General features: G+C 43.9%; 1 protein-coding gene across 1 annotated transcript in view; it reads left to right on the forward strand.

Moving 5' to 3' along the window:
- The first annotated feature begins 1,425 nt into the window (after window positions 1-1,425).
- Window positions 1,426-25,915, forward strand: part of ANO2 (anoctamin 2) — a 363,940-nt gene continuing 339,450 nt past the window's right edge. Inside the window, exon 1 of the mRNA XM_054507219.2 lies at window positions 1,426-1,541. Coding sequence (XP_054363194.1) covers window positions 1,520-1,541 — 22 coding nt within the window. The 5' untranslated portion in view covers window positions 1,426-1,519. The remainder of the gene's footprint in view (window positions 1,542-25,915) is intronic.

Consider the following 25,915-nt stretch of genomic DNA (forward strand, 5'->3'; position numbering starts at 1 on the left):
TTTCCCTTTTAACAGGGCAGGGCCTGTCTCTGCTCTCAGGGATTCTTCCTGCTTGCCCTCAGACCAGGTGAGACAGAGTCCCCCAGGGGAGAGTTTTAGGGGGAGTCTCAAGGAGAGAGTATACAGGGGCTAAGGGATAAGAAAGTGCAGGAGGGAGAGAAGAAAGGGAATGGATTAAGGAACCATGGTGGAAAGGCTTCCAGTGCTCTTGGCCTTGAAAAAACATGGAGAAGAGTTGCTGGGAGTGAATGGGGAGAAGGGCATTGTCTGGGAGAGAAAGCAGAATAGCAAAGCATTGGGTCATGGACTCTGAGCACACTGGCTGCTTGGGGATCCCGGCATAGCTCCTAGAGGTGAGTTGCTTGACCTTTTACACGGTAGTCTCATCTGTAAGATGGACACACCAGCAGCAACTGCCTCATAGGGATGTGTCAGAATCAAATCATCACGGTGGTAAAGCTCTGAGAGGGCTACCTGAGGAAGTCCGGAATAAACGTTAGCCCTGATCACTCCTCGTGGCGGGAATAAAGCTCTGCATTGGGACATAATACCTTTGGTTTTCCTTTTGTGTTGCCCCTGACTCATCTGTGCTGTCTACTCCCCTTTGTCCTCTAGCAAGTGGGGAGCAATCACCACCAGCCTACCTTATCAGTGTAGGAGATACGATTCTTCACACTGAAGAATAAGTAGCATACTTGACCTTAACATAATACCCTTCACTTTTTTGGGTCCCTGCATCTTGGAGTCGTAGATTCCCTCCTCCAGAATGGCCCTTCAGAGGGTCTTCCGTTTCTCTGCTCATCGCAGGGCACCTGAACCAGGCGGGAGAGATGGGGGTCCTCTTGTTCTCTGGGATGGAGCTTCCAGGCTCCCTCCTGGACCCAGTCCCAAGCCTCTCAGAGGGACAGTCCCAGTGAGACCTACCTGCCCCCCGTCTGCCTCTCGCAGCCCCTCCTCCTGTCTCCTATCTCTCGGGCCCTATGACCCCCCGCCCCCCGCTCCCGCCCCTCGGACTCTCGGGAGAGGTGGGGACGGCTGGGCGCGAGGGCGAGCGCCGGCAGCTGGGCGAGGCAGCCTCCCTCCCCGAGCCGGCAGTGCCCAGGACGGACAGGGCAGCGGGGCGGGATTGGAAACTCATCAGCCAGACGGTGCGCCAGCTAATCCGGCTGAACGTTCACGCCCGACCCAGGTGAGGAGGCAGCTCTGCCCGGCTCGCCCCTCAGCCTCATTGACCCCAGCGCCGCCCGGACTCGAGCCGCCCGCCGGCGCGCTACCGGCCCACGCGCCACTCGCAGCGCCGGTGCGCCCGGGGCGCAGCCGGGAGCCCCCCGCTCGAACCCCGGGCGGCCGGGCGGGCGGCGCGGGGCGCCGGGAGGGGGAGGAGCGGGCGGCGGGCGGGGGGCGGGCGCGTCCGGGCGCCGCTCTGCGCCCTGGAATTAGCCCCGCCGCGGAATAAGCCCGAGCAGACGCCGGCGCAGCCGCGGGCTAGTCCGGGTTTCGTGTCCTGTGCGCCCGCACCATGGCCGCCCTCGGGCTGCGCGGTGAGTCTCCCCTGCCGGGGCCTCTGGTCCTGGGCGTCCGGCGTGTCGTAGGAGGGAGAGGGGCTGCGAGTGACGGAGCCGGCATCCTAACTCCGCGCCTTTGGGGCGGCTGACCCCACGTGAGCCTGGAGAAGGAGGCGCGGGGCGCTGGTCCTACTCCGCCGGGGTCGGGGAGCTGAGGGACGCTTGAGCAATTTCCCACACACATTATTATTATTATTATTATTATTATTATTATTTATTTATTTATTTATTTATTTATTTATTTATTTATTTATCAAGGAGATAGAAGGTAGGGCAAGAGGCAGAGTATTGGTGCAGCGGCTTTTTGGTGATTCATTACCCGTTCTTACCTCTGCGTTTTGGCCTCAACTCATTACTAGTCGTTGGATGTTTAGTTTAGCTTATCTGAGGCAAGCAAGCAACTGGGGTTTAATTCACAAGCAGTCTGCTGAGGACAGAGGTTCGGATTCATCCCCAGCGACTTTGACTTTGGCCTCCCTGGAGTGTCCTCAGGATTTCAGGAAGTCTCTTCCCATCCTAACCCAAACCTGCCTTCAAGAGGAGCATTTACACCTCAGGGTGCAGGGAAACACAGGCGCCCCTTCTCTTAGAGGAAAAACAAGTGGAGGTGGACTTCCTGGGTGGAGGACATTCTCCTGCCGCATCTCTCAAGTTATACTGAGCAGAGACACACGCACTTGGGCAGGGTTGGGTTGACTTGCCTGGAAAGGGATTATGTTGAGTGTCTTTCTTCTGGCGGTTCTTGAGTGAGGCCTGAGGCTGGGAGGTGCCCACTCCATTGGCATAAACAGTGAATCAAAGGACCTGGAAGGTAGGTGTCAGTCATAGTCCTGGAGATACCTCTGGGAGCCATGTGGACCCTGGTCCAGGACAGAAGGCCCCATTGAGCGAGGTTAGATCTAAGCCCAAAGGCAAGTGGCAGGTGGAGGGAGGATCTTAGACAAGGTGGGGGCTCTCCTAGAGCACTGTGGTATTCTGGGTCCCTCTACTTGCCTGGATTTGTTCTTGGGACCTGATCTCAGAGCCCTGGCCCATCTAGCTGTCTGTCACCCTGACAGACATTTGCTCCTCTCACTGTGTCTTGCCACACACCTGTCATTTTAGGAGGCAGAGACCTAATAGGATGGTCCTTTCCAGCAACATGTAATGCTCTCTGAGTTGCTGTATGTGGGAACCTGGGCCACTTTGCTGGCCGGAGGAAGTGGATGTATGAGGGGAGGGGGTGGGTTCCAAACACCAGCCTCAGGTACTGGTCTGGTTACTATGTGTACCTTTTCTGCCATTATCCATGGTAGGGCAAGGCTCGAGGACATGAGGCACAGGGCCTAAAGTGAAGCTTGTCTTTGATTTAATGAAATAAGGACCTGATTTTCTGGAAATCCACCCATCTGTGACTCTTTGTGCTGGCTGAGAGAAACTTGCCCCACCCTATGGGTGGTGTTCTTAGAGCACATGGAGAATAGAAATTTGACCATTAGACATAAGGATCTTGCCTCTAGCTGCAAAACAGAATCAGTCTCTATTTGTGATCAGGTGGTTAGGCAAAGCCTCTCTGCAGAGATGAGCTGGGACAGAGATTGTGCTAAATGAAAGAACAAGCCTTGCAAATATCTGGAGAATGATCTTGCAAAGGCAAATATATATAGGTGAAAGACCCTGAGACAGGAGTGTGCTTGAGCTGTCCAAAAAATAGTGCGGAAGCCAAGTGCCTGGAGCAGAGAGATGAAGAGGGCGAGTGGGAAGAGTGAGCCAGCTCACGCAGAGTCTCGTAGCTCAGGCCATCTGTTCTTGGCATTCAGAGAAAAGGTAGACTAATATTCATCAAGCATCTACTTTATCCAGACACTGTGCTAGGTGCTTTGCCTGACAACAACTTTGTTGTTAATGTTCAGTCCATTTCATCGAAGAGGAGCCTGAAGTTCAGAGAGGTTCAGAAATATGCCAGTTATATTGTGTTAACCACTGAATAATCACAGAAGGATAAAGTTGGAATTCAAACTTGTTTTCCCCAGCACCTCACCTTGTGGCTTTTGCTCTGTTCATAAGAAGTCATTAGAAGGAAGTGTAGGTACCAGCAAGTGGGGGTGGGAAATGTGGGGGGAACTGGGGCTTTCAGGGGGATACTGATTTTGCAAGGCTGTTAGGGAAATGCGGTGGTCACAGTCCAGGCAGGGCCGTATCTATACGCTACAGCTGACCCTTGAACGACACAGCTTTGAACTGCGTGGGCTCACTAATATGCAGATTTGTTTTTATAGTACAGTACCAGAAGTGTATATGTTCTCCTTATGATTTCTTAGCATTTTCTTTTCTCTAGGTTTGTTCTAAGAATACAGTATATAATACATATACAAAACATGTGCTCATTAACTGTCTATGTTACTGGTAAGGCTTCCAGTGATCAGTAGGCTATTAGCAGTTAAGTTTTGGGGGAGTCAAAAGTTACATGCAGATTTTTAACTGCACGAGGGGATTGGCACCCCTGACCCTGCATTGTTCGAGTCAACTCTATTTCCAATCTGGAATCATCATGGTTAGTTTATCTCGTGGGACCAAGCCCAAGGAGGCTGGTTGTCATCACCAAACTCGTAAGGAAATGTGCCATTGTGATCTACGTTGGGCACATGTCTTAACCAGCACGGATTACCTCAGTTCCACATTTGGGGTTTACAGAGGCATGGGAAACTGACCTAGTGACCACAGGAGGAAGAAGATGTGCTTACTGTCCTGATGGGCTCTAGCCAATCAGGCTCACTCTATTATGTCCTGTAAGTGCAGCTCAGATCAGCTCAGAGGACACCTGTGAGCTGGAATGTTTGCCAAATACTATGCTCAGGGTGGGAGTTACAAAGATTAGTAGGGCACAACACCCTGCCTGTTAAGACCTTACCTTCTAGACTCTTGGTGCCCTAAGACGGTCTTAATACTTTAGCAGCCTTATCCACGGCTGTTCGTCATGGGAAGGAGGAGGTGGGGTCAAACTTTTACTTGTTCAGACCACACCAATGACATTAGCACGACCCTACTGTAGTTCTTTCAAAATGTACTAAACATCTTTCCTGGACTCCTACTGACAACCCTGCATTTCCTCCAGAAACTTCAAGGAGGTAACTTTTAAGTCTCTCTGGCTGACGACCTTCCACCTAGGTTAGCCTGCGCTGAAACTACCGAGGGATTGCAGTTCTCACAATTAGCTGGCGTTATTCCCTTCCTCTGTTGATGCAAATACAAGTTAGAGGGCACGCTACCCTTTGTTAAAAAGCAAAATTCATCCGAGTGAAATTGAAGGTCGAATTGGTTGTATTAAGTGATACACGAATTGGGCAACATCCCATCCAGCAAGTAGAGGGGAGCTCTGAAGAGTCCTACAAAATGGAAGGTTTTTATAGGAAGGAGGCTGGGGCAAGAAGTTACTAGCAGAAGAAAAAGGAGTGTTTCAGGCCTGGAAACCATCTTTTTTTTTTTTTTTTTGGAAACCATCTTTTTTGGGGAAAGGGAATGATAGCGTTTTTATCATGCGGTTTGCTACCTCACCAGTGTTGATGGGGAAATTTCAGACAAACCTTTCAAAGGTTACATCCCCAGGATAAAAGGTCACATTCCAGGGATAGGTTGAAATTGTTGATTTTCTGTGTGTGTGCGTGCGCGCGTGTGCGTGTGTGCTCACGCCCACACGCATGCCTGGACCTGTGCAAATGACTCCATTTTGAGCTTGTTTCTTTTTTAATACCTTGTATCTTCTGACTGACATAGGGATAATCCATACTTTCTAGCAGTCCTTGATGCCTGATATACATCATTAGCTGATGAAAAATAGCTTAGAAAAAGCAATAATATACTTCCATTGTGAAAAACATTTAAATACAAATAAATAAAATAAAAATAAAAGTTCCCTGTTTTTATCTATTTTGGTAATTATTCTTCACCCAAATCCCTTTTTAATCTGTTTTTATTTTTGCCTGTATCAAATAACTATTTCTACTTATTATTTATTAATCTTCAAACAGTTTACAAAAGAGGAAACCCCAGATATAATAACAGTTCAATGAACAAATGCCAAATAATGAAGGATTGGGAGCACAGTATTATATCACAAAACCTGGACTAAGAATAGCTACTGCAGTTGAACAAAAATGTATCTGAACTTCCTGACAGGCAGGTCAGAAAAGAGACAGCAAGTTACATGGGTTTCATTGTCTAATAGAAGGAGGCTAGTTCTAGTTCATCAACATTAAACTTTAAGAAGAATGTCACAGTGATATTTGTGCTATTTATATAAGACGTTGCCCAACATAATGAGCTGTAGTTTCATTAATAGATTTTTGGAAAGAGTATTATTCATCACGTGAACATTTATTGTTTCTGATTTTTTTAAAAGGGGTGTTTGTGTTCTGTTCTATCTCGGGCCACTCCACCCTATTATGTTTTTAAAAACGCTGTTTGCAAACCTGTAGATCACCCGCCATTGGGGTAAACCTCTAATTTGAAAAGTAGTGGCTTATAGCATATAAAAAGCTCCACAGTTCATCATCCATTTAGACCAGAGGGCTGCCAGTCTATTTCTCCTCTCCTCTGTAGGAGGGGGACACAAGACCCTTCCTCAGGAACAGCTCCCCAATTTCCATCTGGTACCATTTCCCTTCAGCCTGAAGAACCTCCTTTAGCAGGTGTTGAAGTGCAGTTCTGCTGGTGACAAATACTCTCAGCTTGTGTTTTTTTTTTTTTTTTTTTAAGATTTTATTTATCTGAGAGAGAGAGCGAGCAGGGGGAGGGGCAAACAGAGAGGGAGAGAAAGAATCTCAAGGAGACTCCCCACTGAGCACAGAGCCCGACGCAGGGCTCAATCTCACGACCCTGAGATCATGGCCTGAGCCAAAACCAAGAGTCGGACACTTAGCTGACTGAGCCACCCAGACGTCCCTCTCAGCTTGTGTTTTTATGGAAAACTGTCTGTTTCACTTTCCTTTTGGAAGAATACTTGCATCAGACAAGTTTTTCCTTTCAGGACTCCAAGTGTTCTCTGTCGGTCTCCATGGTTTTGATAAGTCAGCCTTAATCCAGATTTTTATTTTACCCATGTGTAATACCTTCCTAATCTGGTAGCTCTCGATATTAATATTTTATTTTTATTTTTGGTGTGCAGCAGTCAGCCTACTGATGATGTGCCCAGGGGTGATTTTCTTTGTATTTTTCTTCCTTGAGTTTGTTGACCTTCTTGAGTATGGATATTAATTGTATTTTATCAACTTTTGGGATAATTTCACTCACTCTTTCTTCAGTTGTTTTTCTGCCTGACTTCTGGTCTCTTCTTTTTCTAACATGTATGTTAGACCATGTGGTCCCACCAGTTCCTGAGACTGTGTTAATTATTTTCATCCTTTAGTCTTCTGTTCTCTAGATCAGATCATTTCTATTGATCCATCTTTAACTTCACTGATCTTTTCTCTGCCTTCTTCACTTTGCTGTCAAGCTCATCCAATGAAGTTTTTCTTTTTCTTTTTGTACTTTTCAGTTCTAGGAATTCCATTTTTTAAAAAATGCCAGCTTTATTGAGATATAATCACATACCATAAAATCCAGCCTTTAAAGATGTACAATTCAGTCATTTTTATTCATAGAGTTGTTCATCTTTCACTGCTCTCTAATTTTAGAACATTTTCATTATCCTAAAAGGAAACCTCATACTCATTGACAGCCATTCACCTTTCCTCCCTCCCTCTAACTCCTGACAACCACTAATATACTCTCTGTCTCCATGGATTTGCCTATTCTGGATATTATATGTAAGTGGAATCATACTGTATATAGTGTTTTGTGTCTGGGCTCTTTCACTGAGCATGCTTTCAGTGTTTAGCCATATTGTGACATGTATCAGAAGCTCAGTTCTTTTTAAAGCTGAATAATATTCTCTTCTTTGGATACACCACATTTGTTTTTTTATCATTTGATAAAATCATTTGGATTTCCACTTTCTGGTTACTATGAATAATGCTGCTATGAATGTTCACGTACAAGTTTTTGTGTGTGCATATGTCTTTATTTCTCTTGGGTATATACCTAGAGTAGAATGGCTGGGTCATATGGAAGCTCTGTGTTTAACATTTCAGGAATTGCTAGGCTATTATTTTACATTCCCACCAGCAATGTCTGAGGGTTCTAACTTCTCTACATCCTCACTGACACTTGTTATTGTCTTTTTTTAAAATCATAGCCATCCTAGTGGTGTAAAGTGGTATGTCATTATAGTTTTGATTTGCATTTCTTTAATGACTAATGATGTTGAACATCTTTTCATGTGCTATTGAATATTTCTTGCCTATCTTCTTTGGAGAAATGTCTATTCATATCCTTTGCTCATTTTCAAATTAGGTTTTTTTTTTTTAATTGTTGAGTTGTAAAAGTTCTTTATATATTTTGGATACAATCCCTATTCTGATATATGACTTGGAGATATTTCCTCCCCTTCTCTAGGTTGTATATTCACTTTATTAATGGTGTCTTCTTTTTTTTTAAAGATTTTATTTACTTATTTATTTGTTTAGAGAGGGAGCAGGGGGAGGGGCAGAGGGAGAGGGAGAGAGAGAACCTCAAGCAGACTCTGAATGAAGCCCGACATGGGGCTTGATCTCACAACCCTGAGATCATGACCAGAGACGAAATCGAGAGTTGGATGCTCAATGACTGAGCCACCCAGGCGCCCCATTAATGGTGTCTTTTGAAACATTTTTAATTTTAATGAAAGTCAGTTTGTCTATTTTTCTTTGATTGCTTGTGCTTTTTGGTAGAATAGCTAAGAAATCATTGCTTAACCTAAGGTAATAAAGATGTACTCTTGTGTTACCTTTCACATGTTTTATAGTTTTACCTATTGCATTTAGGTCGTGATCCCTTTTTGAAAATATGAATTTTTATGTATGGTGTGAGGAAAGGGTCCAACTTCCTTCTTTTGTGTGTGGATATCCAGTTGTCCCAGTACCATTTCCCCATTTTTTTCCCCACTTCTTAGTTCCTTTGTTGAAATTCAAGGTTTTATTTCTGGAATCCCAATTCTAATGACTGATCATTTTTCTATAATTATGCCAATACCACAGTAACTTTAAATAAGTTTTTTTTGGCATTTGATTTTCTATCCTGCAACTTTACTGAATTTATTAGTTCTAACAGTTTTTTGATAGTCTTCAGGGTTTTCTCTATATAATATGTCATTTGAAAATAGTGCCAGTTTTATTTCTTTCTTTCCAATTTGGCTGTCTTTATTTCTTGTTCTTGCCTAATTGCTGTGCTTGTAGTAAGTTTTGAAATCAGGGAGTGTGAAACCAATTACATTGATTTTTGTTTGTATTTTCTAGTTCTCTGCACTTTTGCAGTTTCCATATCTTCCACTTATTTTTCTTTTTTAAAGATTTTATTTATTTATTTGACAGAGAGAGACACAGTGAGAGAGGGAACACAAGCAGTGGGAGTGGGAGAGGGAGAAGCAGGCTTCCCGCGGAGCAGGGAGCCCGATGCGGGGCTCGATCCCAGGACTCCAGGATCATGACCTGAGCCGAAGGCAGACGCTTAACGACTGAGCCACCCAGGTGCCCCCATATCTTCCACTTATTAAGATCATACTTAACTTCATTTATTAGAACATATATATGTTTGCTGGTTTAAAGTCTTCTTTGTTAAACACAACATTTGGGCTGTGTTGAGATCAGGGGTGTGTGCGTATGTGTGTTTTGTTTGTTTGTTTTTGGTGATCAAGTCCTGTTTATTTTAGAAGCATAAACAGCACAACTAGGAAAGAGTAAAGAGAACAAACACCAGTCCCCTCAACAGGGCCAGATCCAGCACAGACTGTGTCTGTGTGTATGACCAAGCCTGGCCCAGCAGCCTTGACAGTGCAGGTGTGAATCTTTCATGAGGTTGGGGATAGAGTAAATTGGCCCCAGGTCCCTCTGGACCTAGTGAAAAAGGTGAGAGGGTGGAGATGAATTTTTATTGCTTGCTTTGTGTCTTTCATGGGTCACTTATGCCTGTTTCTTGCATGTCTAGTCAGTCTTGATGTAAAATGGACATTGTACATGATACAACATTATCTTTCTCTCAGGAGAGTTAAAATTTTTTTTAAGAGAAGTTTTCTAGCATGCAGTTCAATTACTGGCTGATCCCTTCGAGCTTAATATTTAGGTTCGGTTTTCTGCTTCATTAAGGTATATTTTTGGAAAATGCAAGGTTTTCCCCATGATTCTCTAACTTGGTAAGACTCAACCTCTCACTCATTTTAGACCCAAAGACACCTCCAGATTGAAAGTGAGGGGATGGAAAACCACTTACCATGCTAATGGACATCAAAAGAAAGCTGGGGTAGCGATCCTTATATCAGACAAATTAGATTTTAAACCAAAGACTATAATAAGAGATGAGGAAGGGCACTGTATCATAATTAAAGGGTCTATCCAACAAGAAGATCTAACAATTGTAAATATCTATGCCCCTAACATGGGAGCAGCCAATTATATAAGCCAATTAATAACAAAATCAAAGAAACACATTGACAACAATACAATAATAGTAGGGGACTTTTACACCCCCCTCACTGAAATGGACAGATCATCTAAGCAAAAGATCAACCAGGAAATAAAGACTTTAAATGACACACTGGACCAAATGGACTTCACAGACATATTCAGAACATTCCATCCCAAAGCAGCAGAATACATATTCTTCTCTAGTGCCCATGAAACATTCTCCGGAATAGATCACATCCTAGGTCACAAATCAGGTTTCAACCGGTACCAAAAGATTGGGATCATTCCCTGAATATTTTTGGACCACAGTGCTTTGAAACTAGAACTCAATCACAAAGGAAAGTCAGAAAGAACTCAAATACATGGAGGCTAAAGAGCATCCTACTGAAGAATGAATGGGTCAACTAGGAAATTAAAGGAGAATTAAAAAAATTCATGGAAACCAATGAAAATGAAAACACAACTGTTCAAAATCTTTGGGAGGCAGCAAAGATGGTCCTAAGAGGAAAGTATATAGCAATACAAGCCTTTCTCAAGAACCAAGAAAGGTCTCAAATACAAAACCTAACCCTACACCTAAAGGAGCTGGAGAAAGAAGAGCAAATAAAGCCTAAACCCAGCAGGAGAAGAGAAATGGTAAAGATCAGAGCAGAAATCAATGAAATAGAAACCAAAAGAACAGCAGAACAGATCAAAGAAACTAGGAGCTGGTTTTTGAAAGAATTAATAAAATTGATAAACCCCTGGCCAGACTTATCAAAAAGAAAAGAAAAATGACCCAAATAAATAAAATCATGAATGAAAGAGGAAAGATCACAACCAACACCAAAGAAATATGAACAATTATAAGAACATATTAGGAGCTACTATATGCCAGCAAATAAGATAATCTGGAAGAAATGGATGCATTTCTAGAGATGTATAAACTACCAAAACTGAACCAGAAAGAAATAGAAAACCTGAACAGACCTATAACCACTAAGGAAATTGAAGCAGTCATCAAAAATCTCCCAACAAACAAGAGCCCAGGGCCAGATGGCTTCCCAGGGGAATTCTCCCAAACATTTAAAGAATTAATACCTAGTCCTTTGAAACTGTTCCAAAAAATAGAAATGGAAGGAAAACTTCCAAACTCATTTTATGAGGCCACCATTACCTTGATCCCAAAACCAGACAAAGACCCCATCAAAAAGGAGAATTACAGACCAATATCCTTGATGAACATGGATGCAAAAATTCTCACCAAAATACTAGCCAATAGGGTCCAACAGTACATTAAAAGGATTGTTCACCACGACCAAGTGGGTTTTATTCCTGGGCTGCAAGGTTGGTTCAACATCCACAAATCAATCAGAGTAATACAATACATTAATAAAAGAAAGAACAAGAACCATATGATCCTCTCAATAGATGCAGAAAAAGCATTTGACAAAGTACAGCATCCTTTCTTGATTAAAACTCTTCAGAGTATAGGGATAGAGGGTACATACCTCAATATCCTAAAAGCCATCTATGAAAAACCCACAGCGAATATCATTCTCAATGGGGAAAAACTGTGAGCTTTCCCCCTAAGGTCAGGAACACGGCAGGGATGTCCACTATCACCACTGCTATTCAACAGAGCACTAGAAGTCCTAGCCACGAAAATCAGACAACAAAAAGAAATAAAAGGCATCTGAATCGGCAAAGAAGAAGTCAAACTCTCACTCTTTGCAGATGATATGATACTTTATGTGGAAAACCCAAAAGACTCCACCCCAAAACTGCTAGAACTCATACAGGAATTCAGTAAAGTGGCAGGATAGAAAATCAATGCACAGAAATCAGTGGCATTTCTATACACAAACAACAAGACAGAGGAAAGAGAAATTAAGGAGTCAATCTCATTTACAGTTGCTCCCAAAACCATAAGATACCTAGGAATTAATCTAACCAAAGAGGCAAAGAATCTAACCAAAGAGGCTCAGAAAACTATAAAATACTCATGAAAGAAATTGAGGAAGACACAAAGAAATGGAAAAACGTAACATGCTCATGGATTGGAAGAACAAATATTGTGAAGATGTCAATGCTACCTAGAGCAATCTACACATTTAATGCAATCCCTATCAAAACACCATCAACTTTTTTCAAAGAAATGGAACAAATAATCCTAAAATTTGTATGGAACCAGAAAAGACCCCGCATAGCCAGAGGAATGTTGAAAAAGAAAAGCAAAGCTGGTGGCATCACAATTCCAGACTTCATGCTCTATTACAAAGCTGTCATCATCAAGACAGTATGGTCCTGGCACAAAAACAGACACAGAAATCAATGGAACAGAATAGAGAGCCCAGAAAGGGACCCTCAACTCTGTGGTCAACTTATCTTTGACAAAGCAGGAAAGAATGCCCAATGGAAAAAAGTCTCTTCAACAAATGGTGTTGGGAAATTGGACAGCCACATGCAGAAGAATGAAACTGGACCATTTCCTTACACCACACACAAAAATAGACTCAAAATGGTTGAAAGACCTAAATGTGATACAGGAATCCATCAAAATCCTAGAGGAGAACACAGGCAGCAACCTCTTCGACCTCAGCCTCAGCAACATCTTCCTAGAAACACCGCCAAAGGCAAGGGAAGCAAGGGCAAAAATGAACTATTGGGCCTTCATCAAGATAAAAAGCTTTTGCATAGCAAAAGAAACAGTCAACAAAACCAAAAGACAACCGACAGAATGGGAGAAGATATTTGCAAATGTCATATCAGATAAAGGGCTAGTATCCAAAATCTGTAAAGAACTTATCAAACTCAACACCCAAAGAACAATAATCCAATCAAGAAATGGGCAGAAGACATGAACAGACATTTTTCCAAAGAAGACATCCAAATAGCCAACAGACACATGAAAAAGTGCTCAATATCGCTCAGCATCAGGGAAATCCAAATCAAAACCTCAATGAGATACCACCTCACACCAGTCAAAATGGCTAAAAGTAACAAGTCAGGAAACGACATGTTGGCGGGGATGCGGAGAAAGGGGAACCCTCGCACACTGTTGGTGGGAATGCAAGCTGGTGCAGCCACTCTGGAAAACAGTATGGAGGTTCCTCAAAAAGTTGAAAATAGAGCTACTGTACAACCCAGCAACTGCACTAATGGGTATTTACCCCAAAGATACAAATGTCATGATCCGAAGGGGTACGTGCACCCCAATGTTTATAGCAGCAATGTCCACAATAGCCAAACTATGGAAGGAGCCAAGATGTCCATCAACAGATGAATGGATAAAGAAGATGTGAGATATATATATATATATATAAAATGGAATATTATGCAGCCATCAAAAAATGAAATCTTGCCATTTGCAATGACGTGGATGGAACTAGAGGGTAGTATGCTAAGCAAAATAAGTCAATCAGAGAAAGACATATCATATGATCTCACTGATAAGAGGAATTCTTTTTTTTAATTTAATTTTATTATGTTATGTTAATCACCATACATTACATCATTATTTTTTGATGTAGTGTTCCACGATTCATTATTTGCGCATAACACCCAGTGCTCCATGCAGTATGTGCCCTCTTTAATACCCATCACCAGACTAACCCATCCGCCCCCCTTCCCCCAGAACCCTCAGTTTGTTTCTCAGAGCCCATAGTCTCTCATGGTTCGTCTCCACCTCCGATTTTCCCCCCTTCATTTTTCCCTTTCTACTATCTTCTTCTTCTTCTTCTTCTTTTTTTTTTTTTTTTACATATAATGTATTATTTGTTTCAGAGGTACAGGTCTGTGATTCATCATGATATGAGGAATTCTTAATCCCAGGAAACAAATAGGGTTGCTGGAGTGGTGGGGGGTGTGAGGGATGGGGTGGCTGGGTGATAGACATTGGGGAGGGTATGTGCTATGGTGAGTGTTGTGAATTGTGTAAGACTGATGAATCACAGACCTGTACCTCTGAAACAAATAATATATGTTAAAAAAAAAAAAGAAGATAGTAGGAAGGGAAAAATGAAGGGGGGGAATCGGAGGGGGAGACGAACCATGAGAGACTATGGACTCTGAGAAGCAAACTGAGGGTTCTAGAGGGGAGGGGGGTGGGAGGATGGGTTAGCCTGGTGGTGGGTATTGAGGAGGGCACATTCTGCATGGAGCACTGGGTGTTATACGCAAACAATGAATCATGGAACACTACATCAAAAACTAATGCTGTAATGTATGGTGATTAACAACATAATAAAATAAAATAAAAAAAAAAAGATTATGTACCCCACCTTGAAAAAAAAAACCAAAAAACAAGAACATTCAACCTCTCATCTGTCTTCTCTATTGATCTGTTTAGGGCTTGGCCTTAGATGTGTTTAGGGGTAGTCTGCTATAAACATTTTTCTTGCGTGTGGTTCTTACTCTTAAAATGGGGTCTCGGAATGTCTGGAATGTTAGGACATATTAATGAGGGCTTCCTGTTCTGGCTAGGATGGAACATCAATGCCTTCCAGTACTGTGTGACCTCCAGCATCTTGTTCTGATCTCAGTATTGTGGTAGCCTCTCTCTGGTCAGCCTCATACATCTCGCCCTTATGCATGTGGAGTCTTGCTCACAGCCAAGGACTCATGAAGGTCCCCGAAGGTCTCTCTGGGGAACTTTCTGTGCACCGATTCCTCCTCTTTTTTGCTCTGCCCCATAATTTCCAGCCATTTTAGCTGCTCCAAGCCTTGATCTTTGCCTTCTCAGTTCAGTGGGATTTTGCTTTACTTGGATTCCTGCTCCCTGAACCCCAGTCAATAATGTGTCTTTATGGGGTTAAATTTGTGACTTTCTGTTCTCAGGAATTGCGGTTCCATCCTGATGGTTGTTCAGTGCCTGAAAATGGTTGGCTTGTGTATTTTGTCCTGTTTTATCGCTGTTTACAGAAGAATGTCCTCCCTGGTGCCAGTGATTTTATCAGTACTGGAAACAAGTTTTTGTCAGCAGGTTTTTAGTCAAAAAGTATTTTGTTGACAAATAGTTTCAGATGTAGGTCGTTGGCAAAGACCAGAAATAACAGGACTTTCTAATATTAATTCAAAAGTGATCTTCATGATTTAGAAAAGAGTGAAGTTGTGTTTATTTAGTTTTAATGAGAAGCTAAGGTCCCAGCCTTAATTTTTGTCTTAAGGTAGAGTTGGACTATGGGGTTGCCTGAAGGCAAGGTAATTGAACTCAACATAACCAAAGCTCCAGAATTCTATAACACAAAGCATAGGGGAGATTATTTTGCACAAAGCATAGGGAAGAAATCCTTCTGCTCATCTTTTCGGCATTTCAGTTTTTTTTTTTTTTTAAAGATTTATTTATTTGAGAGAGCGAGAATGAGAGAGAGAGAGTACATGAGAGGGGGGAGGGTTAGAGGGAGAAGCAGGCTCCTTGCTGAGCAGGGAGCCCTATGCGGGACTCGATCCAGGGACTCCAGGATCATGAACTGAGCCGAAGGCAGTTGCTTAACCAACTGAGCCACCCAGGCGCCCCTCGGCATTTCAGTTTTTGAACCTACTCTTTCATTGAGCACCTGTGTGCCAGGCTGCAGTGACGGTCAAAGATGATATCCAGTCCCTGCCTTTGAGTATCTGTCCCGACCTGTGGTTTGCAGAAATTATGAGGGGGCTCTTAAGTCCGTCAGATTGGGAGAAGTTTGGGAAAGGGTCTGTTGAGCAAGGTTCTGACGTGTGGGTATTTGACTTGGATGGTATCTCAGTGGGCCAGTTACTGCACTTGTGAGTAGTTATTTATTATTATCTGCATTGCTGTATTAGTTAGGGTAACACTCAGCTGCTCTAACAAATAGACCACAAAATAAATAATGAGTAAAACACGACAGTTTACTTCTTGCTAAAGAAATAGCCCAGGTGGGTAAGCAAGTTACTGGGGTGGCTCTTATCCATATAGCTTTCAGGGACCCAGCATGATGGAGGTTTAGCCAATTTCAGCTCTGACTTCCAAGGTGGCCCTGAGGGCTGTCCTCGCAGTTATCTGAAAGGGGAGAAGAGCACAGAGGGGCATGCAGCAGCATGCACAGGTTTCTATGGGCCAGGTCTGGAGGTAGCATATATCACTCTGTTCACATTCCTCTGGCTGGAATTTGGTCTTCTAGCTACATCTAATTGCAAGGGAGGCTAGGAAATAGGGTCTAGCTTTGTGTCCAGAAAGAAGAGGAAAACATGGATTTTTGGTAAGCAGCTAATAGTCTCTGTCTTAGGGGCTTATCAAAAATGATCATTTTAGTGTGGTATGGTCACACTTATTTTCCTGAATTAAACTTACAGATTCACACATTTGTCTCTCCGAGTAAGTCTCTGAGGTCTTCAAGTTTCAGCACCCAGGGCAAGACAGGGGGTGGTAAATACTTATTAAATGGTTTTTGAATGAAGGAATGAATTTTTTAATTTATTTGTCTGATGCCAAAGTTCCCAAATGATGATGATGTTATTGATAATAAGAACTGCTATTTACTGAGCATCTACTGTGTGCTAAGTTTTGTAAGCATAATCTTATTTCTTTATTTTATTTTATTTTATTTCATCATGATATGTGTACTCTTTAATCCCCATCCCCCATTTCCCCTGTCCCCCTACCCACCTCCTCTCTGGTAACCTTTAATTTGTTCTCTGTAGTTAAGAGTCTGTTTCTTGGTTTGTCTCTCTCTCTTTGTTTTTCCTTTGGTCATTTGTTTTGTTTTTTAAATTCCACATATGAGTGAGATCATATGGTATTTGTCTTTCCCTGACTGACTTATTTCGCTTAGCATTATACTCTCTAGGTCTATCCATGTTGTTGCAAATGGCAAGATTTCATTCTTTTTTTATGGCTGAATAATATTCCTGTGTGTGTGTGTGTGTCCAGAAAGAAGAGGAAAACATGGATTTTTGGTAAGCAGCTAATAGTCTCTGTCTTAGGGGCTTATCAAAAATGATCATTTTAGTGTGGTATGGTCACATATATATGGTCACATATATATACATTATATATATATACATATATATGGTCACACATATATATACATGAGATATATATATATCTATATCACATCCTTTTTATCCATTCATCTGTTGACAGACACTTGGGCTGCTTCCAGAGTTGGGCTATTGTAAATAATGCTGCTATAAACACAGAGGTGCACCCATCCCTTCAAATTAGTGTGCTGGTATTTTTTTGGTAAATACCCAGTAGTGTGATTCCTGTATCATACAGTAGTTCTATTTTTAATTTTTTGAGGTACCTCCATACTGTTTTCCAGTGACTGCATCAGTTTGCATTCCCACCACTGTGCACAAGGGTTCCTTTTTCTCCACATCCTCGCCAACACTTGTTTCTTGTGTTGTTGATTTTAGCCATTCTGACAGGTGGGAGATGATACTTCATTGTTGTTTTGATTTGCATTTCCCTGATGATGAGTGATGTTGAGCATCTGTTCATGTGTCTGTTGGCTGCCTGTGTGTCTTTGAAGAGATGTCTGTTCACGTCTTCTGCCCATTTTTAAATTTGATTATTTGTTTTTTGGTATTGAGTTGTATCAGTTCTTTATATATTTTGGATACTAACTCCTTATTGGATATGTCATTTATAAATATTTTCTCCCATTCTGTAGGTTGCCTTTTAGTTTTGTTGATCATTTCCTTCATTGTGAAGAAACTTTTAATTTTGCAGTCCCAGTAGTTTATTTTTGCTTTTATTTCCCTTGCTTCCGGAAACATATCTAGAAAAATGTTGCTGTGGCCAGTGTCAGAGAAGATTACTGTGCTCTCTGCAAGGATTTTTATGGTTTCAGGTCTCACACTAAGGTCTTCAATCCACTTTGAGTCTATTTCTGTGTATGGTGTTAGAGAGTGGTCAGTTTCATTCTTTTGCGTGTTGCTGTCCAGTTTCTCCATTTGTTGAAGAGACTGTCTTTTTCCCATTGTATATTCATTCCTCCTTTGTCAAAGATTGATTGACCATATAGTTGTGGGTTCATTTCTGGGTTTTCTGTCTATTCCATTGATCTCTATGTCTATTTTTATGCCAGTATCATACTGTTTTAATTATTATCAGTTTGTAATACAACTTGGAATCTGGAATTGTGATGCCTCCAGTTTTGTTTTTCCTTTTCAAGATTGCTTTGGCTATTTGGGGTCTTTTGTGGTTCCATACAAATTTTAGGATTATTTGTCCTAGTTCTATATTGAATGAAGGAATGAATTAATAGTGAATTGGTATGATATTAGTTGGCCAACAGACTCAGTTGCTTCTTTTAAAAATATTTAAAAAATCTTTATTTTATTAAAGTGATATCTGACTAGTATGAGCTAGAGAAGGCAGATGAAGGCATTGTGAGTCTTGTTTTAAATGTGAAATACATGCTTCACTTGTGCTTGAAACCCAAGCAGTTCTTTGAGCTGCTAAGTTTGAATTTGATTTCTCCTTTGGAACTCCGTGCTTTTCAGAATTTACCCTTATGAAATCAACACACTGGGTTAAAAAGAGAAGGAGAAATTATAAAAATAATATATGAACTGGAGATACAGTTGCATATTTAAAAACTTTTTATTCCAATAAAAATCTCATTATGAAGGATGGAACCAAGGTGCTGAGTTATGGGACTTGGCTTTTCCTGACCCTCTGAAGTGAGGTGAAATGATAACTTTCTGCCTGTGGGTCACCTTGGAAAAAAGTTGCTTTTTAAATGCATGCTCTATTATGATGGTCTTCTATGTTGATCTTGAGGTTCTTCCTGGAATGGCTCGTATTTATGGTGTCAATTTCAAGGAAGAGGCTTGCTTTTCTATTTGTTATGGCAGGTAGGGGGGCCTCCAGTTCATCTATAAACTGTGTCACATCATTCAGGCACAAGTTCACTACATTTAATGACATGTAGTGTTTGAATTTACGTGGACTTTGTAGAACTCATTCCTACCCCCTCTGATCTCAAGCTAGTATTATGGTCTAGGCCCTCCAGTATGCTTTAAAAGTTGGGGAGCCAAACCAAAGCTGCAAAAGTGGAGGGTCTTACCCCTGGTTAAAGCACACACCGCTTCTATAGCCAGTGGGGCAAGGTGTGCTCATGGGTTGCCAGGCATGGTAGCTTTCTTTTCCTTCTCCAGGGACAGGCTTCCCCTGCTTCTGGGTTCATGTAGCACCCATTTTTTTTTTTTTAACACCCAAGCCAAGGCAGGTGTCTAGCTCAAAATGTTTATCTTGGCCGTGCTAAGTGGCCCTTAGTTTTATTTGTCCCAAGCTTACTTTATTCAAGTTCTAGGTGGTGCTCCTTTCTTTCATATGCCAAGACCTTTGTGACTCGATCTATGCTCACACCTTTGATTCTGTAGACCAGGGATCTCACCCCTGGTGGCACAGTAGAGCACCTCAGGCAAATTAAGTCCACATCTTAAAATGGAGCCCAGACATCAATATTTTAACTTTCTTAGGTGATTCTAATTATGTATCCAGGGTTGCGAATCAGCCAGTGTCTCCACAGGTCCTCACCTTCCCCAGTTGCTGAATGCTAATATTTGAAGTCTGGCTTCCCACCACCATCTCTGCCTTCCCACAGAGCAGCTCTTATATGCTTCTGTTTCTCCTTCTCCAGAACTACTTCTCCTGGTTCTGTCCTTTGGAATGTGGTGACCATCACATCACTGATAGTCAAATGAGGACATATCTGGTTTTAAGTAAGAACAATTTGTATTTGTCTAGGCCTAGTAGAGGTGGAGTTATGTGAAATTAAAAAATGTGTCTCTCAAGCTTTCCCCCCCTAGTTATTATGGGATCTCCAGTGCTTTAAAAAGTCTGACCCAGTCCCTAGGGGTGTTTCCAGTGTGTTCGTGAACAATTCTTCAAGCCTCTATGCGGCATTAACCATCTTAGTTGATGTTTGATGTTGAGAATTCCCTTTTCTCAAGCTGTGGGAAGACACTTGTCCTGCTCCTGAAGCCACTTACGTGCCAGTCCTCATGCCTGGGGCTAAGATTATGTGGTGAACAAGATAGGCACTATTCCTTTCCTCAAGGAGAGCACAGCTGAGCAGATAAGGCTTGCTGTCTATATGATATGAACTCACTCATATCAGTTAACCATGCTGTAGCATAGAGAAAATTTTTGAGCAATTTCCTATAGATTATACATGTATTGGGATATTTATAAAATTCTCAGGTTCATCCATGTTCCTGTTCCCTGCTGAATCCCTCTGTATCCGTCATATCTCATCCAGATCCAAAGGTCTGGGTAGCCCGGGCAGGGAGCTATGATTGCAGGAGCTGTCTTAGGCTTTAGCCTCAGACCCAGTCCATTTTGGGCCATGGATATCTGTTCCACCTTCTTTGGAGAGCTGGGCATAAGACAGAGATCATCAATTTTGGTTATACCCCTGGTGATGAGAGGTGGGAGATGTCTGTGGGTGATGGAGGAAGATGAGGGACATTGTGGGAATCCACCAAGTATGTCCAGGAGAGGAGTCAGGCACCCTCATAGAGTGGTGTGTGTGCATGTGTGCATGCACACTCGCATGTGTGGTATGTATAGAGGGGTGGAGGAAGGGTTACCTCTTGCTCACCATTGCATCATCATGCTCTTTTCATGCTAATGAACTTACACAACAGGTTATGATTAGCTAACAGAACAGTTTTGATCAATTATGCTGTAGACTGGCTAATTCTTCTTGATGTAGGGGAAGGGATGTTTATACCTTAATCTCATCAGTCACACTCCAAACCCCAGTGTAGTGGGCTGCCTGTGAATAGGTTTCATTTAGGGAACTCATCCAGATCCCAGTCCATGGGTTTTGTCACTGAGGGAAGCACTTCCTGAAATGCTTATTCTTTTCTTGACCTGGGTCTTCATAAAACTTTTAGGATCTTGGGTCTGAGCATTGACCATAAGTGCTCTTTGTTAGAAGTCCTTTGTAAAGGGGGGAGAGATGTTAAGAATGCTGCCAGGAAGGGACTTATCAAGTAGTCTTGGTTGAGAGGAGATGTTTAGGGGCAGAAGGGAGAACATTTCCAAAGATCAAAGACCAAGGGCAAGAAAAAGCAGGTCACCTTCTGGAAGCTGCTGGTAGTTCAGTGTGTCTGGTGTGTGTGTGAGTGTGTGTGAGTGTGTGTGTGTATGAGAGACAGAGATAGAGAGAGGGAGGGAGGGAGGGGGGAGTGGCCAGCAGGAGATGATTGATATTGGCAGGTTGACAGAAAAGATAGTAAGGAGCCTTGTAGGCCATGTTAAAAAGTGTGTATTATAAACCAGAAGGGTCCTTTCTTTTTCCTTCAGTCCCACCATATAGCTCGCCCCCTGCTGGGGCTATGTGGGTGGAAAAAGAACATGAGGAGGAGGAGGCATGCCTTGCTCTCAGAAGGTTGATGATCTGCAACAGCCAAGCCTAGCAGCTGATTGCAAAGGACATGCAAATGATCACCTTTTCCCCTGCAATATCTTTTTCTCCCTTGCCCATTGGAATATGCCTACTTCTTTTTTCTAGATGCTTCTCAAAAGTCATGTACTCTGGGAGGCCTTTCCTGCTAGCTCTAAGCCGAGCTGCAGGCTTCTGCTCCTGTAGGTCCTTGTTCATACTCCAACTTTAGCTTTTTTCTTGTTCCTGAAATTATCTTATTAGTCCCTTTTCCTTATTAGTCTGCTAGGCCAAGACTACATTTCCAATGTATTATATAGTGCCCAGGAAGTGAAGTGGTTCTGAAATGAATAGAGATATGAAAGATGACATATACCTACCCCCCCCCCCCAAGGACAGCCAGTTGTGCTTGGAGCATGGCATGATGCCATGTGCGTGGTGGGGGGGGCGGTGCGGAAGGGGTAAGCAGGCCGTGGATGGGTGTTAGATGAAGGAGTATTCAAACAGGTGGGCAGGGCCCAAATCATGAAAGGTCCTGTGTGCATATCAGACAATCTGGTCTTTATCTAAGAAGAGTGGATTGAATGGGACGGGAGTAACTTGGTCGGATTGTGACCCAAGGATCAGAGGGGAGCAAGCTGAGTGGCAGGGAAGCCAGTTAACTCTTACTTATCCAGGTTCAAGGTAAGGATGCACGCTGTGGCCAAGTCATCATTAGGAAGGGGATGTTCTAACATTGGTGGAGAGAGGGCTGTTTTTGAGTCAAGAGAAGCAGAGCCCAAGAGGCAGATTTGCAAATGGTTCTTTTTTGTGTGGAGGGGACTGGAAGACCATCCTTCTGTTGCTCTGGCCACATGCAGAGTCTAAGAAAGGTGCTGTTCAACAGGAACTATGGGGCAGGGCGTAGGGTGATCAGCAGGGCCATTGGATCCAAATTTTAAGCTTGGAACCTCAAATTTTGACTGTCAAATTCATGCGGGAAAGCAGGGTAAGACCTCAGCATAAGTGTTGACCCTACGTGAAATGCCGTCCATCCATCCCAGGATGCTTGGTGTGGGTCCACGTGAGCATCCTCAAAATCTGCAAGTGCCCAGGTCTCTCTGAGGCCCATCTGGAGTCTTGTTTCTGGCCTGGGAGAGTGTGATGTGCTGTCTCCGCTCAGGGTAACCCTGGCCTGTCTGGCTTTGCTGGAAACAGTGGCCTTGAAATGGCTAGTGAGAGGGTGCCTGGGTGGCTCAGTTGGTTGAGCGACTGCCTTCGGCTCAGGTCATGATCCTGGAGTCCCGGGATCGAGTCCCGCATCGGGCTCCCTGCTTGGCAGGGAGTCTGCTTCTCCCTCTGACCCTCCCCCCTCTCATGTGCTCTCTCTCTCTCATTCTCTCTGTCTCAAATAAATAAATAAAATCTTAAAAAAAAAAAAAAAAAAGAAACGGCTGGTGAGAGGGGTGTCCCTGTTCTTCACTTCACACTTGCCCTGCCCGTGCTTAGTAATGAGGCAGTAATGATGCCATGAGGGAAGCTTTGAGGAAGAGCCCCGCTGCCTGGAGGTCTGGCTCCCGTAGGACACCACCTCCTGCTGTTCTTTCTCGAAGGCTCTGGAAACCTCCGAGGGCCCCGATTACTCACCTCCCCCTCCTCCCTGCCTGGTGAACTCACTTCCCGCTCCCAGTCTGTTCAGCCTGCAGCTGCCTTGCTCTTGACTGTGCCTCCTGGTCCCTTTGCTCCGGTTCTCCCACCATCCCCTGTTGCCCGAGCTCTCCTTACCCCCCAGACTCTCCACAGCCTGCACCTGCCCGCTCCCCTACTCAAAGGCCCTGCCTCACTCTGATCCTTTGCTGTGACCCTGAAGAGTCTCACCAAACTGTTTGAGAGCCATGGCATGATTCAAACCCGTGCCCTGCGGCACCTCTCCCCCAACCCAGCATGGTGCCCAGTGCCCACCATTGGAGGGTATTCCTCACGGTAAGACCAGAGCCCTGCCCCCTGCACACATGCAGGGCTAGGGACATCTCCAGACCACTTTAGAGTTTCCAGAATGCTTTCACTTGTATTGTCTCAGGATGCCAGCATGGGCTATTTGCACTTAGAGTATATTGGCTTCTTTTTTTTTTTTTTAATTTTTAAAATTTTATTGTTATGTTAGTCACCATACAATACATCATTAGTTTTTGGTGTGGTGATCTACGGTCCATTGTTTTCATATAACATTAACTTCTAAGCCAAGACAGCCAACAGCTAAATGGGAGAATGGGTGTCGGAAGCCCCTGATGATGGATGGGAAGGCACAGCCCAGAATGGGGACCTCAGCTGGGGAGGGGCCTTGAGTGGGCTGGAGGAAGGGGTGGTGTGAAAGGGCAGGCCATAGGAGGACCCTGAAAACAAACTCTACCTGCTTTTTCCTTTTTTTTTTTTTTTAAAGATTTTATTTATTCATTTGAGACACAGAGATAGAGAGAGAGCATGAGCAGGGAGAGAGGCAGAGGGAGAAGCAGGCTCCCTACTGAGCCAGGAGCCCGATGTGGGGCTCAATCCCAAGACCCTGGGATCATGACCTGAGCCGAAGGCAGACACTTAACCATCTGAGCCACCCAGGCGCCCCTACCTGTGTTTTCCTTTAGATTTGGCAGCTCTCCCTACCTTTTGTCTCTGTTCCTTTCCCTCCAGGTCTCTGATCCTGCTTCTTCTTTATCTGCCTCTGTAGTGCAGCCTCAGGAACCTGCAGCCCTCCTGGGTGGTGGAGGCTGGATCTATCTGGAAAGGACAGAGTTTGCCCCCGAAATCGTGGGTTCTAAAGGCTAAGAAAGTGTGTGGTGGTCCCAGATGAGAGAGGAAATTGTAGTAATGGGGAATAGACAGCTGGTGCTTCTCCTGCCTCATCTAGGAGAGCTTTCAGGAGGAGGTGAATAGTAAGCAGGCAGGTGGTTGGCAGAGAAGGGGAATTCTGGGGACTTAGGGCCGAGTGACTGGTATGAAGCGGAGAAGTCAGGGTGGGCAGATGCAGGTGAAGGGGCAGGCCCTGAGGCCCTGGAGTAGGATTTGGTAATGATCCCTTGCATTTTCTGTAGCTCATGTGCTTCTGAGGAGTTGTCATCTTCCTCCTGCTGTATCATCACACTCACCCTGTGGAGAAAAGATATGATAATGACACCCTCCTCTCAGTTGTGGAAGTGGAAAGTAACATAAGAGAAATTACATTATTTTTCTGAAACTGGCAATGCCAGGATGTGGTGCCAAGAGTCCCCCTGGCTCAGCGTGGGGCTCGCTGTGTGGCAGAATGCTGATGGCGAGGCCTGGGAGGGTTGTGGAGTGGGATGGAGAGCAATGTGGTTGTCGACCTAGCACTTCTTAGTTGTCTGTAGATAGCTCCCTCCCCACAACACCCATGTAGTCCCAAATCACAGGCTGACATTTATTGAATTTCTTATTCCTGGCCTGAAAAAGAGTGTCGGCTGTGGCCTTAAACCACTCAGATGGCAGGTCCTCCAGACAGCAGGCTAAGACCAGAACACTGCCCTCCTCAAAAAGTGCAGCCCCCTCCTCCCCCTGGCTTGTCACATGCCCCTGTGGTTCCTCTGTACTTCAGCATCTTAGCCAATGGAGCAAATAAGAATATTCAGAAAGACTCTAGCTTCAAAGAGGGGAGTGGGAAGGAGGGCGGAACGAGGTTGGAGGATACGTGTAGCGCCTTTCAGTTCATGGTAGAGGTTTTCTGCTCTGGCAATGGGGAGCCACTGAAGGGCTTTCAGTGGGAGAGTGGGGCCATATGATTTGGAAGGGTTCCCCTAAAGGTGGAGGAGGAGAATGGATCAGGGGCAGCGGTGGAGGTGGGCAGCTGCAGCCAAGCTGGGGCCGCCCTCTGTCCATGCTTAGCGGGAGGCCTCTGGTCATTTTCATCTGGTTACACTTTGACTAGGTGAGGAGGACCTTCCTTTCCCCCACCCTAATGCTCTAGGAGGCTTGCGAGGGTGTGGACAGCTGAAGGATGGACTAGTCCCATTTGGGGGAGTTGGTCAGAGTGGTCAGATCTGGGCAAAAGCTTGGAACAGAGGGGTTCCTTTGACTGGACAATCAATGGACTGCCACCCATGGGTACCTTTTTTCAATGACCCCAGACAATAAATGCCCCACTCTCTGCGGTTCCCTGCTGGCCTGTGGAGTCCATGGGATAGAGCTCGGAGGCCTTGCCCTGCTTCAGCTTGGGGAACTTCAGTCTTGTCTGCAGAGGAAGCACATTAGCTTTGCCTGTAGTATCTGAATATTTCTGTCTTAGACCTTGAGCAGTAGCTTTTTGAAACAGGAATGCATTACTTTTGATTTTCTGGGTTCCTCATAACCAAAATAGCAGGTGGCCCACAGCTAGACAAAGAAGCATGTCCTAGCCCGAGGGAGGAACATGGGTCAGGCCCCGGGCTGGGAGAGAGTGTGGTGCATTCCAGACACTGCCAACAAAGCAGCATGGCTGGGACTCAGAGACGCAGCAGGACTCGGGGAGAGG

The sequence above is a fragment of the Mirounga angustirostris genome, unplaced genomic scaffold, assembly GCF_029215605.1.
Source record: "Mirounga angustirostris isolate CCGP_5_RB_7025 unplaced genomic scaffold, mMirAng1.0.hap1 SCAF_5, whole genome shotgun sequence".
NCBI lineage: Eukaryota > Metazoa > Chordata > Mammalia > Carnivora > Phocidae > Mirounga > Mirounga angustirostris.